The sequence below is a fragment of the Nicotiana tomentosiformis genome, chromosome 12 (genome assembly GCF_000390325.3).
Source record: "Nicotiana tomentosiformis chromosome 12, ASM39032v3, whole genome shotgun sequence".
Taxonomy (NCBI): Eukaryota; Viridiplantae; Streptophyta; class Magnoliopsida; order Solanales; family Solanaceae; genus Nicotiana; species Nicotiana tomentosiformis.
The window spans coordinates 124,230,068-124,246,947 of NC_090823.1; the positions used below are offsets into that span (position 1 = coordinate 124,230,068).

The following is a 16,880-nucleotide window of genomic DNA, read 5'->3' on the forward strand; positions in this document are numbered from 1 at the left end:
CAAGCTGATAAGTGGGGGGGAGGAGGGTTATTTATCCTGCATTTTTCTTATTTGATCATGTTGCAAACCATTCAATTAAGGATATAACTTATTTATGAATATTTCTACAATTAGTATATTTTAACTTTTTCGTGTAACTTGCCTCATTTTTTATGTTACTAGTCCGACTTTTATGGACGATTATCACTTAATTGATCTAGTGTAATTTTTTTTAAAATTGTGTATAAAAGCTAAACTCTTCAATTGAAATGGGAAGTATATTTTGGTAATAGCAATAATACAATGTTCCATACCACCCAAAAGAGAAAAAATACAGTATACCATTAACCATATACCATTCTCTAACCACATTTTCTTCAAAACAAGAAGAAAAAAAAGGGGGGAAATACTAAAAACTTGGACATGGCTAGACCTCCATGTCTTTGGAAGTTAGATCAAGAAAGGATTATAGTTCAGTTTAACTCTCTTAAAGAAAAGAGAAAAGTAAAACTAAGTCATTGGAAATTGGGATCTTCCATTGGCTACTTAGACTCTAAGCAAGTAGAAACTAAGTTCAGGAGCTCCATTTCTATCAGGATTCATCATATAAAATGCCTCTGAATCTCTAGAGCCAACAACTCTCTCAAACTTGGCCCTCATATACATAATATCACCAGAGTCAGCAACCCCATTTTCATTCCCTGGCAAAACACCAGCACCAGTTGAAATTGGCTCCACAACTTTAAGTATCTGCAATTCTTTCGGCCCACATTCCCGTCTTGTCGCATAACCACACTTCTTTCCATTACAGTAAGTTTTCCATTTAGGCTCATCTATCAATTTTCCCACCTTCTTTTCTTCCTCCTTGTCACATTCCAATGCTATTCTAACTAGGCCTGATGCCATTTCTTGGACTAATACAGTTATAGGAGTGGCAAGCTCAATCAAGAAAGCTGGTTGTGAATTGGGATCTTTCTGAAATGCAAAATGTACGTATCCACGCTTGTGGCCGAAAAGGGTGCCTACAACTCTTGTTCCAAGTCCTTGTTGGAAGTGTATCCTGTTTCTGCCAATTGCTATAAGGACAGACTTTAGCCTGGCCACTGTTATAGTTTGCAGTTTCCTTCTTGTTGTTGTAACTGATGCTGATGAAGTTGCTGTAGCTGATTCTTGATTTAAATTCTTGTCATCTGTCTTGTTGTCATGGATAGTGTTTAAAGAAGAAGACTTGGAGTTGGTCCTTGACACTTCAGGGGTTACTTTTGAAGTTATGTTTTTGTTTGAAGAGGGATTTAGGGATGGATATTCTTCTACTTCTGCTTCTTCATTACTGATTTTGGCTGTCCAGTGAAACTGCCTCTTGGAAGACAGGTCTTGAAAACGCTTAGCCATATTTGACTTCATCTAAAAAGGGGGGGAAAAACCAGGCTGCACCTTTGAAGTGTTCTTGTGTAGGAGAGTGAGAGCTGATAAAGTGTAGAGCTTCTGTTTTGTTGTTTTGAAGGGATTTTTACTTTCTTTTCTTAATGTTTTGCTTCTACTATGTTAGATATACGAATCTGATAAAGGGAAAGCATAGCTACCCCACCAACTTTGATGGGAATTAGAATGAAATACAGGGCTATAAGGTGGTGGTGGGGAAGGGGGGGGGGGATACAACAGAGAAAGAGAAAATTTGTACATAAAGAAAGGAATCTCAGGGAGACACAGGATATGTTATTTCACTTTCTTTTGTGGTACGGTGCAAAAAGAATAACTTGACTGGCTCTTTTTTGACTTGAACAGTTTATTTTTCTCTTCAGAGAATGATCTAAATTTTATGCGACAATGTAAAGATTTTTTGATATCAATGTAGTTTAAACCCCAAGGGGTCGTTTGGTATAACGAATAAGCAAAATAATCCTGAAATAAAAAATTTAGTACTTCCCTATTCCCTGTTTGGTTACTAATTCTGGGATAAGTTATCACAGGATTAAAAATAGCATCGGAATAACTTATACATGCCAGAGGGTGGAATAGTAATCTCACGATAAATTATCCCTGAATAAAGCAATAAAATTGACAATCCCAAAATTAATACAACATACCAAACAGTCAATAAAAAATATTGTAATACCAAGATAAATAATTCTAACATAACTAATCTCAACATAACTTTTCTTTTTCTTCAAACTAAAAGACCCTAGTAGTAGGTTACTTACCAATTTTATTAGTTTAGGATTTAGTGTTTTGTCTTAGAGATATACAAGTATTTACGTCATAATCGACATGACCATCAATGTATAGGAACTTCAAGGCTTTTTGAAAAATGAGCAAGTGGTCAACGAAATCAGAGGAAGAGAACCAAGGATCAGTCACTGTTTACAGTAGAAATCCTCCCAACACAATGTTCTGTCTCATGTTTGCGCTTGTGATAAACCTGCATCCACACCCAAAGGACAACCAGAGATGATGTTGGGTTCAGCTCGAGCAAACATAATGCTACTAATCAAGAACCTGCAACACTGATATAAAGCTGAAGTTGGCTTTATAGGATTTAATGTTTCCTTATCCTCTTTCACTGAGCTGTAAAATTCACTGCACAATAACAGCCGTCAAAAACTGATTTTAGGGCTAAATCAAACAGATTGGGAGGTGTATTCTCTTTTCTCAATACTGAATGGGATCAGTAATTCAACAATGACCAATTAAATAACCATCACATTCACCATTCTCTCCCACAACTTGACAACTTAGTTTTATTTGGGCGGAATTGGAAAATACACACCCCAAAGAAATTGACCACATTTGCTCCTTGGGGCAGTGGCTGAGGAATGTCGATCATTCTGCTCATTAATTACACACAATATATGGAGACAAGTACAAATTGAAGGAAAGTTCACATAAGTAGCACATGGGACAGGAGCTTTTTGTACATAAAGAAAAGAGAAACCACTTGCCTACAGAACTAACAAAGAAGTCCTAAAATTAGCTAGTCAAGTTTTGGTCCGCTTCTGAATCAGGCTGTTTCGAGGGAACTGTAACACCGCCATTCATCTCTGCATGTGCCTCAGCAAACATCCTCTGCTGCTCAGCTAGTGCTTCTGAATCAGGCTGTTTTGCGGGAACTGTAGCACTGCCATTCATCCTTGCACGTGCCTCAGCAAACATCCTCTGTTGCTCAGCTAGTGCTTCTTCTTCGGTCATCGCAGCAACATTGCTGCACCTCCCTGATCTAACCGTGTCCTGTGGTTGAAAATACACCAGAAGGCAACGCAATTATCAGACTCTTCGCTTTTCGAAAAGCTACTTTACTTGGAAAAACTACATGCATGGGTTCATGGAGTGAGGGTGAGAATGAGACTGATTTGGGGAGGAAAAAGATGAAAAAGATAACACTAAGATGACGGCTCCATGGAAATGAAAAGAGTCAGTGGCTCAATAGATGGATAAGTCTACTTTTTTTTGGTCCGTAGATAAATCTAGCTATTCAACAGGAAGTCATTGAAGCATCCTACATAACAGGTCAAACTAATGCAAGAAGATATAGAAATGAGCAGTTACCATGGTCTCTAGCCTGTGTTGTTCGTATGCAGCATAAACTTCTTCAATATATTCCCCAAAGCCAAGAACCTGAGAAATCATTAATTAATATAAGTTGTGAATGCGTATGTCAATTGCAAATAATTATCAGCATGTTATGATTAGCAAATCAGGTCATTAATTATCACTCTCATTGTAAAGATACCATAAAAGCTTTCATATGCTTATGATTAAGAGGTAACCTATAAAGATACAAATTGATCAAACACTCTTGTTTGGTCACGAAAATAACTGTAAGAATACTGAACAACATAAAACTGGTTCAGTTGATCTTCATAATGATTTTTTTTTTTTTTTGGGATAAGGTGGTGAATATTTGTTCCTTGAGACCTATATAAAATAAAAAAAGATTTCACCATAAATGTGGACATCAGTCTAAATCATGAAAAACCATTTGCATCCGATCATATATCAGGCCCAATATAACCTCAGACGAAAACTTGAAGGCGAGAACAAAATTTACAGTTGGTGTCCTTCCCACTCTACTCTCACCTCAAAGTTAAACTAAGTTTCAAATGGCTTATATCTCCTCAAAGTAAACTCATATATAGCACAGTTTCAAAGTGATATGCCGCAGAAAATTGCAAAGCAAAATCAACATAAAGAAGATGAACATAAAAGATGAACTGCAAGATCAAGTCTAGTACCTCCAAAGCCTTGAGTACATGTTCTGGTGCAATTGTTCGTCTCTCTTCTCTATTACAAACTTCATTTGATTCTGATGAGATAAGATTAATGAACTCTGCAGAAGATCAGAGAGTACCAAAAATTAATGCAAATCAAAAAGAGAACCCCAGTACAACGATGCTTCATATACTAATTGAATCAATTATTTCGTTATCTAATCGTGGTATGTGAATAGATAACACTCAATTATCTGTTTTTCTTTTCTTTTGACTGTTAGATAACATTCAACTATCTATAGAGGAATGAACAGGAAGGAGAAGGGACCTCAATCCTGTTCAAGCAGTAGAGACATGTTATCACGAATTCTCTTAGAATAAGCTTGAAATGTGTTAATTTATCAGCTTATTTTAATATATTAACCTACATAATGTCTTAAACATGTTTTATGCTCATTAGTCACTACCATGCACTTGTACCATACTCTTCTTAGTTCTTACTACAACTCACCATAAATTATTTGACTTGACAGCTTTTAGACTCGCTTTCCCTTTAGATCCATAATCCTCCACGGGAAATAGTAATTCTAGTCATGTTACATATTCCCTTAAAATTTATACAGAAAATCAGCTGCTATTATAAGCAAACACCACTAACAATAGCAATGACATATCACCAAACTTAAAAACTGAACCCAGAAACTAAATCAACTCACCTACACAACATTCAATCAAAAGATCCTGAGTATCTCGAGCAACACGGACATCTGGGGGCAACATCTCCTTAATAATTTTTGTCATAGTTGCTGAAAAGAAATAACAGCAGTATCAGATAGCCAAACAATATATCAATTATAGAAGTAAAGCAACAACCAAACACATTGAGACCTCCTTAAATAATGAACTTCTGCCAAAAACTAAATGAGCTTCAGAGTATAAGGCGAACCCAGAGGCAACAATAATTCCTATAATACCATTGTTCTCAATTGAGATCATCAATCTCATCAGCCTAACACAATTAGCATACTGTACCACAAAAATAGAGAGAGAGAGAGAGAGAGAGAGAGAGAGAGAGAGAGAGAGAGAGAGAGAGAGAGAGAGAGAGAACTTCAGTAATTTTTCACATCATATAATAAGAAAAACCTAGAGAAATTGAAGCATACAAGAACCAATACGTTATCAAACTGATCTAATACTTTAGAAAGTGTTCACTGCTCAACCCAATTTCTCAACTCTATATTCAACTACGACACAGAAATCCAAACCACTGGAGACACTTTATACAATGTTTAGCAACCATTCATCTGAGAAAATTTTCTCCAACAACCTTTGGAAAAACAAGGCAAACCCTCTATTCCAGCTACAACACTCTGTCCACATATGTAGAAGGACTGATCACCCAATGTTCTAATATCTCAATAGTGCTAATATTATCCTAAGAGAAATACAGAAAGTTCCAGCTATTATAGAATTCTTCTAACCTAATACTTCTAACTTTTAGTCAAAAGGGAACTCAATAAATTTCGTACAAACAAATCTGAGGCAAAGCAGTGACATCAACATGCATGTGCTGTTCCAAATTTATAGCATTTACTTGCCACCGTAGTTCACGGAGAGGCCTACACATGTCAACTACTTCAGTCATTGCAAGTCAATGCGTGCTCCATAAATTGTATTAAATGCATCTCTTAGATTTCAGAAGAAAACCTCCCCTCCCTGAATCATAAAAGTCGCAAAGGCATGCAACTAAATTGGCATAACCTAATACCTTCCAAACAAGCACTTAATCATCAACCTTTGCGCGATTACATCATATTCATCCACTCAAAAGCTCTTCAATTACAAACTATGCCAAATTCCAAACTAGTCTGTGCACAGCTATACGAGTCCCGAATATACATTCCACTCCATTCGGAGCCGTTCCATTCCAATACTCAATAATTGTCCTTTCTTCAAGTTAGGTATACAAAAGTGAAAGAGAAACTTTGGGGTGCGGCCTAGTGGTCAATAAAGTCGGTGGAAAACCATGAGGTCTCAGGTTCAAATTATAGCAATAATAAAAAAATACTAGGCGATTTCTTTCCATTTGTCCAAGCTTTGGTGGACACAGTTACACAATACCAGTGCTGGTAGGAAGTGGCAGGTATATTTAGTAGCTTAATCGAGGCGCAAAGATGCAAAAACAAAATAGAACATGGAATTTAGGGAGAAGAGAAGAAAGTAACCTTTTGGAAGCGAAGCATCCTCCTTATTTTTACCAACGATGTCCATAGGCTCCATATTAACCCTAAAAAAACCAAACACAAAATCTCAAATACAATATACATAATACAAATACGAAAAAAATTGCTTATACGAATCGAAGAGGAAAGATCTAGAGCTATAGAGTGAACTAAACTCACCTTACGAATTAGAAAACCGCGAGTGGCGGATCGGATAAAGGATGACGATTTTATAGAGAATAGAGCCGCAGCTCCGCCGATTGGAAAATAAATGAATGAGATCGAAGGAGGTGATCGGAATCGTAAACGGCGGTTCATGATGCTGGATATAGATAAGGAAAGGGAGAGAGGAGTTTCGCAGATGACTAGGGCAATTTTTTTCTGAATTCAACGGCGGATAGTCTGAAGCACGAATGAGGGAGGTGTGGTTCAGAATGACGTGGGTCCCATAAGGTCTGAGTGATGATTGGGACGTGGCTTGCACGTAAGAAATGGGCGCGTGAGAGGGTCGGGGATGATAAATATGATTCATTTGCTTATATAGTTTCTTCTGGAGAAAGTGGAGAAAAGGTGTGGCAAAGAGATTTGCGGACTCTGTTGTGATCTTCCAATTGAGGCCTAACACATATTCCCCAATATGGTATTCTATATACTATCATGAGAATAAGCTCTTTTCTATTCCTAACTTCTTTTAATTAAGTGTGTTATAAAATAAAAGCAACTTAGTAAAATATGAACAAGACATGTTATTATGAAATAAAAGCAATTTAGTGAAACATGAACAAGAAATGAAGATAGAGAGAAGGAAGAGATTTTCTTCTTCAATTGTATGTATTTTCCTATCAATTACAAGACCTTTATATAGGCATGAAAAGTGAAGAAAAATATGTCATTGAATATGTCATTAAGCATAGAAATATGTCATTGAATATGTCATTAAGCATTTGAGAAGATCATGGAGGAAGAGTAGACATCCACCATAATTTGATTTTTCTTATCACACTCCTTCTTGGATGTCCATAGATAATGTGCCTCGTTAAAACCTTATTAGGAAAAAACCCTATGGGAAAAAAAATTCTAGTGAAGGAAAAAGAATACACATGTTTAGAAATACGCATTTTGGTTGCCTCGTTAAAAACCTTGCAAGGAAAACCCAGTGGGACAAAACCTTGTAAGGAAAAAAGAGTACAACGCGTATTAACTCCCCTTGATGTGAGCATCAATTCACATCCTTGAGCCTTCGCATCCCAATCTTGTACACTAGTTTCTTGAAAGTTGACGCCAGTAGAGATTTGGTGAACAAATCAACCATATTATCACTTGAATGGAGCTGTTGCACATTGATATCACCATTCTTTTGAAGATCATGTGTGAAAAATAACTTTGGTGAAATGTACTTTATCCTATCCCCTTTTATGAATCCTCCCTTCAACTGAGCTATGCATGTTGCATTGTCTTCATACAAAATTATTGGTAGTTTGTTACACTTCAAACCACATTTGTCTCGAATAAGGTGTATTATAGACCTCAACCATACACATTCTCGACTTGATTCATGAATAGCAATTATCTCAGCATGATTAGATGAAGTAACCACGATTGATTGCTTAGTCGATCGCCAAGATATGGCAGTGCCTCCATATGTAAACACATAGCCTGTTTGAGATCGAACCTTTTGTGGCTCATATAAATACCCAGCATCGGCATAACCAATAAGATCATGACTGCAATCATTGCCATAAAATAATCTCATACCGGTAGTCCCTTTTAGATACTGCAATATATGCTTGATTCCATTCCAATGTCTCCTTGTAGGAGCAGAACTATAACTGGTTAAGACATTAACTGAAAAAGTTATGTCAGACCTTGTAATGTTAGAAAGATACATTAGTGCACCAATTGCACTAAGATATGGTACGTCGGGACCACGAAGCTCTTCATTATTTTTATGAGGTCAGAATGGATATGCTTTATCCATATAAAATCGCTTTAAAATCATTTTAGTGTATGTTGATTGATGGACAAAAATTTTATCTTTCATATACTCAATTTATACACCAAGACAAAATTTTATCTTTCCAAGATCTTTTATTTCAAATTCTTTCTTTAAATAGTCTACTACTTTAGGAAGCTCTACTGCTTTAGGAAGCTCTTCAGGAGTTCCAATGATATTTAAATCATCAACATACACGGTGATTATAATAAATTTAGATCCAGATCTTTTTATAAAGACACAAGGACAAATTGAATCATTCTTGTACCCTTCTTTCAACAGGTACTCACTCAGGCGATTATACCATATGCGCCTTGATTGTTTCAATCCGTATAAGGATTTTTGAAGCTTTATTTAATAAATTTCTTGGAAACCTTAATATGCTTCAGAACAATTTAAATCCTTCAATGATTTCCATTATACGCATATCACGTTTTTCTTGTATTGCCAGATTAAAACTTGAAATGGCGAAATCCACCACAGGAGAACATGTCTCTATATAAATCAATGCCAGGATATTTACAAATTTTCTTGTGACACAAGTCGTCTTTATATCTATCGACTTGACCCTTTTTTTCGCATAAGAACACATTTATACATCTACTGGCTTTATACTTTCAGGTGTTGGAACTATTCGTCCAACTTCATATTTTTCATGTGAAATCAATTTTCATTGCATATTTTTTATTTGGCCAATTATTTATCTGTCCAAATTTTATGACAGATTTGAGCTCAAGATCCTCGTCAATATAAATAATATTGAGCGCTACATTAAATTAACAATATCATCGACGATCATTTTATATCGGTTCTACTATTACCCAATAAAGACATAACTTATTGAGATCTCTTTATCTTATTATTTTCAGGTACCTGAGCCTCTCCCATGAGGTCTTATGAAGTGTTATGTCGTGGTGCTCTCCCATAGCACTTGCCTCCTTATTATGACCATCTTGAACATTTGCTCTTCTCCTTCTTCAAGGAGTTTTATCTTTAGAACCGATTAGTCTATTATGCTTTATGCATGCCATGGACTCTATTCATTATGAACTTTATTTTATTTGGAGAATTAGCAGCTGAATATGACATTTAGTTTTGGGTCAGCAAATACGCCTGGCAATATTTTGCAAATGAATTATCACTTGAACTTCAAGTTCACATGTTCTCGTACGAGGATCTCGATGTACTCATAATAATTCATTACATGTATTACGTTTTCAGCTGCCTATTTTCTCCCCCTATTGTTGGGATCACCAACACATATCCCTAGCCTTATTTGGGGATCCATCTTTGTGCATTGTGGTAGAACAATTAAATCATATAGCACATTCATATTTCTAGATGGAAATTATTTGGTTCCTGACCCTGAACCGATTGTGATAGGGAAAACTTATCATAACTTGGCTAGATGCGTACAAGTGCTGTTGTATATTAAATAATACATCACATACTAAATTTTACTTTGGCAATTTTATTCTCATAACTAATGGTTTAGATATAATTGGAGGTATACAATTTCTGCTAAACCAACTTGGATTTAAACCAGTATTATCAAGATAAATCATCATAATTTATATTCTGAAACTGTGCTCTAATAAGTTGAGCAATCAATCTTGCAAAAGCCAAACTACAAGTTGATAATAAATGCACATATAACCATAGAATAGATGCATCTATTAAAATCATATAATAGTAAACGGTCCACATGGAAGGTGACTGGGCCCATATATTTATCACCTTTTATTCGTTCCAGAAATCAAGGGATTCAATCCCAACCTTAATTGGTATATCATGAGAATAAGAAGCACAAGAGAATTCTTGAAGAATCTTATATTTCTTCAATATATGCCAATGTAATTCTCAATTAATTTTTTCGCATCATAATTGAACCGAGATGGTCAACCGATCATGCCAACTAATATTTATTTCAGTAAACCTTTAGTTTACTTGTGGCTTGTGATTGCATCATCATGATTATACTTGTGTAGTACAAATAGAAGAAAAGTCAGGTAACCTTTCATATTTACCCGGTATGACTATAGTAATATAAAGATATTCAATCTTCTTTTCATTTATAGTCTCAATATGCCAACCACTTTGGCTAATATATTTGTAAATCAAAATATTTCTTTTGAGATTTACTACAATATTAATGTCATGAACAATTTCATTCATCCGGGTAGTAACAAATTAGTTCTTTCAGAGCTCTTAACTGCTTTTATACTACAAGATCTTTTGTCACACCATCCATATAATGAACGTCTCCTTCACAAAGAGAATCATATCATAATAATTGTCATGTTAAAAATCATCACAAGTAAAATAATTTCTTACTTTAATTTTGCTTTTAATAACTTTCATAAGGCATGACAAAATATTTTTGGCGTATCATATGTATTCGACCAATGATATATTCATGTAACTACACAATAATATTCATTATCTTTCTTTGTCTCAAACCTCCCTTAGAGGTGAGTTGTAGTATTTATCCAACTATGCACAAGTACATTATTATGCATAATCTTTATCATATATATATTTTCACATTCACTTTCAGGAATGAGTATGCAATCTCAATGTTTATCACAAGTCACATTCTCTTCAAAGAATTTCTCCCTTTTTATAATTACCATAATGATAACTATTATTATTTTGACCTTTCGCACGCCCATATTCATTGGTCAACCACTTGTCTTTATTTAGACTTATCATGCACTGCTATCACATTCACTTCAAGAATTGAGCAAATCAAGTGGGACAAGCTTCGTGCTTTTTCATGAGAATTACATTATTTTTTCTTTAGTTGTTATTATTATTATTATCAATATGGTGCATTAAGACTCAAACTCAATGCTTTACCCATATAAAGGTATGCTAGGTCATAATGCGTTGGAACTTAAATCCAACGTCTTTTAATCAACATAGTGCGTTGGGACTTGAACCCATTGTCTTACCCTCAATCTTTGGCATAATAGGCCAAAATTTACTAGGATTCGCACTCGAGCCTTTAAAATATTATTACTTCATAATTATAGGTATAAGTAAATTAACTTTCAAGAAGACATATATAACTATTTCAATCTTGAAACAGTTCCTCTGCAACAAAAATGTTAGTTAGGATATATGTCAATTTTGCTTTCAATGAAATACATCATGTTATGGTAAAAATATTATTACTAAATTACCTTAATAATTATCTATCATAGTATGTAAAAGGTCAGAACATATATATACGTTGGAATATTATCTTTGTCCTATAAGAGATGTAGCAAATAAAGACATACCTTTCCAGTTCTTTATCTCACTAGATACAATTGAAAAAAATATTTTTACTAAACACTGCACATAAAGTTAATGCAAAGATATGAAAGTATGAATGGGTTTAGATGGATGTAAAACTTATCTTTGTATTATCATCCAAGATATTTTTTATTGTACTTGATCTCATTGTCTGCTTATAATTTACATAGTCTTGACGTAGAAGATCATGAAATGAGCAGTTCGTGCTGATAACGTATTATAAAATAAAAGCAACTTAGTAAAACATGAACAAGACATGTTGTTATGAAATAAATTTTTTTTAGTAAAACATGAACAAGAAATGGAGATAGAGAGAAGGAAGAGATTTTCTTCTTCAATTGTGTGTATTTTCCTATCAATTACAAGACCTTTATATAGGCATGAAAAGTGAAGAAAAATATGTCATTGAATATGTCATTAAGCATAGAAATATGTCATTGAATATGTCATTAAGCATTTGAGAAGATCATGGAGGAAGAGTAGACATCCACCATAATTTGATTTTTCTTATAACAAAGTGGTCATTGTTAAGTATTTCTTCATTTTCAAAGTTCAGATTCTAGATCTTGTTTGGGCTATTTATAATATTGTATCGAATATTTATTTCGATTGTTACTTAAATTTTATTATATCATATCGTTACATCCGTCGTTACGTGACAACGAAAAGTGTGACCGATTTGGTATGGTCGCATCGTTACTTTATTTTGTTCTCTCATTTTGCCTTTCCTTTATTAAATAATTTTATTTTATCTGTTACCTTACTTTTTTATATAATAATTCTACTTGTACCTTACTTTTTTTATAATATTATAAGTTTATTCTTCATATTGTTGGTGCATGACATCAAACGATGGCAAACAATACAATCTACCCAAATATTATATACAGTCAGACTTTTCTATAATAACATCCCTATATAATAACACTTCACTATAAAAACCAAGTTTTTTCGGAACTAATTTTCATGTTATGTTATAATATATATTCTCTATAACAGCACTTCGCTGTAACATCTAAAAGTATTCGGAACAAACAAGGTTTTTATAGAGAGGTTTGACTGTACATCAAAATGACACAGTACAATACAATACATTATGAAACGATACATAACAACCATCCAAACAAGCCATTAGTTAAGGATATAGGAATCTCGTAAATCCCACCATAACTCCAATGCTATACCTAACATATCAGGACTTGAAACCGTAAAAATATGAAATTAAGCTTTAAGTAATATTGTGTCTCTTTTATTCTTTTTCAAAGTAATATTGTGTCATTACTGTCTAGTTAGACATTTTTTATTATCCTATTAATGATATAAGAAGAAGAAAATTTAATTTATTTGCCTGTCCATGTTCTCATATAATTGATATAACTGTGGTCTAGTAATATTGATGTATAAAGTATATTCTAAATGTGAAAATGATTTTACACATCTTATCGTTGGTATTGAAATATGGGCACCAAATTGAAACTGGACCTTGCTTCTACAGGGGTTATAGAGTTTTCACAAAGCTTTCATTTCAAATGTAGAAGTGATTAACCACCTCGTTGGCTACAAGGGTAATTTGATGGTTTTTGTCATCTATTCCCTCATTTTGTCAATAGACTTGAAATTATAGTAAATACGTATTAGGAGAGCTCTTGGAGTGATTCCTGGAATGATGTAATACACAAATAGGAACCTTCTGATACAAAATCAAACTTCAGACATAAGGAGAGAAATTATATAAAATTGATTATATTTGAAAGTATGTATTCCTTTTTCTTTTGCTTTCTTTTCAACTCTTAGATTGATTTAAGTGATAAATCCACACCATTCATGTGGTTAGGGGTGGCAAACATACGTGTCGGGTCGGATACGGGTAATTCAAAAACAGATAAATTATCCGACCCAACCCGTATTTGAGACGGATAAAAAACGGGTTATCCGACGGATAATATGGATATCCATATTATCCATGGCTTCTTGAATATGATTACTTATGGGAGAATTCCTAGCCTCCCAAACTCGAGGAACCCCCAATTTGAGGCTTTACAAATGTAAAAGTTAAACACATTAGTTATGCATTGGTTAGCCATTTTCTAAGTGGATAATATGATTCTTATTCATATTCGACCCGTTTTTATAAAGTTAATTATCCAACCCATTTTTAATAGATAATATGGGTGGATAAATATTCTCTTTTAATAATTTTTCCACCTATACATGTGGTTATTCATCAAATTTAATTATAGGAGATTATATTTCTTGATGTATTTAATTATAGAAGATTGTAAATCACACTCTAAGAAACAGAGGGAAAGTTTATAGAACAAAGAATGACTAATGTAAGTCATAATGCAAAATTGCAAACCAATGCCATGAAATTTAACTTAGACTTGAATGAGTGCGGTAAATACTTACCACACCCCGTATGTTTACACCAAACTATATTAATACACCACATTTAATTGATTTAGTGAGATGAGAACGCTTGTAATTCACTATGGTTAAATGCTTGAAGTCCATGTGCAAGACATATGTTATGCATTTATTGATTTGGTGTAAACACTCTATGCATGTAAAAACTTACATGCTTATGCCGAGGACTTTTTTATACCAGTAAATTTTAGTAACTAACTCGTGTGATATCCGTCCGATTTAGGAGCATTTCTAGTAATTAGTTAGCTCTCTTATTACTTAGGAGATCCAGCATAAGTTTAGTCCTTGTTTGTTACTTCTTTGTCTATTTAAACATTGGTTAGTGACTGAATAAAGTATCCTTCAGTTACTCTTCATCACTAGATTTTACAAGGGATTAGAGAATCGATAAGCTCTGACTAGCCAAATCCATCTCAAAATTTTAAAGCTTCCTTTTCTAAGGTTAGCAGTCAACCATCTTTGCCCTGTTTCTGGCAATTCCTCGAAATGATTTTGACATTCCAGATCCCTGGTATAATGTTTGGTTCTCTCAAAATCAACTGATCCGACGAGGAATAATTATGACATCTGTTCAGGGGTGGCTCAAGGGGAAGACAAAGTAAAGCCTTTGATTTAGTTTGGGGCCCCTTAAATTTTAAATATATTTTTTTGATGTTATTTTAGCTTAGACATTATTAAATTTATAGAAAAAGTACAAAATCTTTATAAGTATAGAAATACTGACACTTTGTAACAGTAAATTTTTTTAGAGCTTTGAATTAAACTACTCAAATCTTTATATTACTAAATAATATTTTTTACAAAAAAATCCAAGATAACATATTACAAACACATGACTTATACCTTATTAACTTGAATTAACCCTTCAAAAAAATTTAATATTACAATCAGATGTTTGTTGTGCATTTGAACGCTTTATATCTTGTAAAAGTACTATGCTATAAACAAAAATACTTAACAAGAAAAAGCTCTCTTATTTAAATTAGGCCTTAGGCCACTAATTTTGTTGAGCCACCATTGTATCCGTTGATCCTACCATTGCTCCGGTTGTTGCCACTGTTCCATCACCTCAAAAAACCCCGGGAGATCCTTCACACGACTTACCCCGACAATCACTTGCTTTTTAAGCTGGTGAGACCAATTGCAATATATGAAGAAGGCCTCCAAATTCATTTCTGAATATTTACAATTCCTTAGGTTGTTACTTCTTGTTGGAGTATTATTTTGAATAAGTCTCCTAGTATTTCTAGTATTATTTTGGAGTATTTCTAGTATAAATGCTCCTACACAATAGGAGACTTATTCAAAATAATAATAAAAATTACCAAACTAAGGAAGCATACAAGGATAAAAGTGTTGCACGTGCGTAATACATATTACATCCCAGTACCAAGGCAAGCTTCCAGGGGGGCTGATATGCTACTGTCACATTGCCAAATGCATTCATATTTAATTTTATCAACATATTATCTCCATATTAAGTAAATTGCCTGTAGTTTTAGTACTCATTTTCTATTTCCAGTTATAATTATCACTTGAGCAACTTAATTTGTAATGCCATTTTCAGGTGACCTGACTCCTGCTCAAACACTGAACCTAACGTCCGTAAGTTGGATGTTTCCTCAGAGACGTTTCATGTTTATCTTTAATTCAACTAACTAATTGCATATGCGTTCTTTAAATATTATTTCAGTTTAAAGGGTTTACCAAGTAAGGTGAGGAGACCTGTGATAAATTCTAAGAAAGCTGAATAATTAGTAGTTCTGAAAACCCTACCTAGCCTTCTTGCCGCCCCATTCTTTGTCGGCATCGATCCATGACATTTCATGGTATCCCTAACCCGTCCTGTTTGTCACAGCTTGACTTGGAAACATGTTAGGAGTTTTACTTTTGTATGTTTTCTATGTTAGGAAGAATGGTGATAACAAACTATATTTTCATGACCACAAAAAAAAAAAAAAAAAAAGGAAAAAAAGAGCAAACTATAAGGTTTAAATGTGAGAAAATATGGACATGTGTTAATGAGAAATTTATCTACCGTTTTTTGGAAGCGTAACACAATCTAAGTGGAAGAATATTAGGCTGCTGGTTTTGGCTCGAGTTATTTCTCTTGGGTGGAGTCTGATTTGTGTTTAACCAAAAATAGATTTTTCAGTCAAAGTCAATATCTAGAAGAAGTTGGGTTACTGATAACCAAGATTTACTTTAATTTTCCAATAATTTTGGAAGAATAGATCAAAAAATAAAAATGATTGACAAAGAAAATAAGAAATGAACTGATAATCGCTCCCAAAATTAAAGCTTAAAGCTTGGAGAATAAAGCAAAGAATAACAGTATGGATTTCAATAATAATTGTTACTTGCCATTACAAATGAGATTTTTGTCCTTATATAGGAGCATATAATTATAACAGTTCCCTTACTTAATTTGGGCTCACTAATGGTATTAATTGTGTTGATTGCCCGTTACCATGTTTAATCGTAACAGAAACATTTATGACTAAAGATTCCTTGTAACTGTACCGATTTCTCTTCCTTGTTTATGTCAGGAACGTGTATCTTCCCCTTTTTTGCAGCCTTTATTCATTTCGTTCCTGTTTCTTGTTTTACAGCTGTCAGGTCCGGTGTTTTTCTCAGCATAACCCCGTGGGTGTTTCTCTCGTGCCTTTTCCACATTCTTTAACTCGTCTAATGAAGAACGCCACTTGTCCTAACACCGACGTTCCACGTATCATGCCCCCGTCAGCTTATTGA

At 34.1% G+C, this 16,880-nt stretch overlaps 2 protein-coding genes across 2 annotated transcripts; both read right to left on the reverse strand.

Annotated features, from left to right (window-relative positions):
* Positions 1-302: 302 nt before the first annotated feature.
* LOC104104082 (protein MIZU-KUSSEI 1-like) lies at positions 303-1,520 on the reverse strand. Its single transcript, XM_009612076.4, has one exon. The coding sequence runs from the start codon at positions 1,381-1,383 to the stop codon at positions 526-528; it is 858 nt and encodes a 285-aa protein (XP_009610371.1). The 5' UTR covers positions 1,384-1,520; the 3' UTR covers positions 303-525.
* A 1,266-nt stretch (positions 1,521-2,786) lies between these two features.
* LOC104104083 (protein Dr1 homolog) lies at positions 2,787-7,009 on the reverse strand. Its single transcript, XM_033658156.2, has 6 exons — positions 6,587-7,009; positions 6,410-6,471; positions 4,901-4,990; positions 4,209-4,303; positions 3,523-3,591; positions 2,787-3,204 (listed from the first exon to the last, which is right to left on the reverse strand). Exons 2-6 carry the CDS (start codon positions 6,462-6,464, stop codon positions 2,947-2,949), a joined length of 567 nt encoding a protein of 188 aa, XP_033514047.1. The 5' UTR covers positions 6,465-6,471; positions 6,587-7,009; the 3' UTR covers positions 2,787-2,946.
* Positions 7,010-16,880: the final 9,871 nt, after the last annotated feature.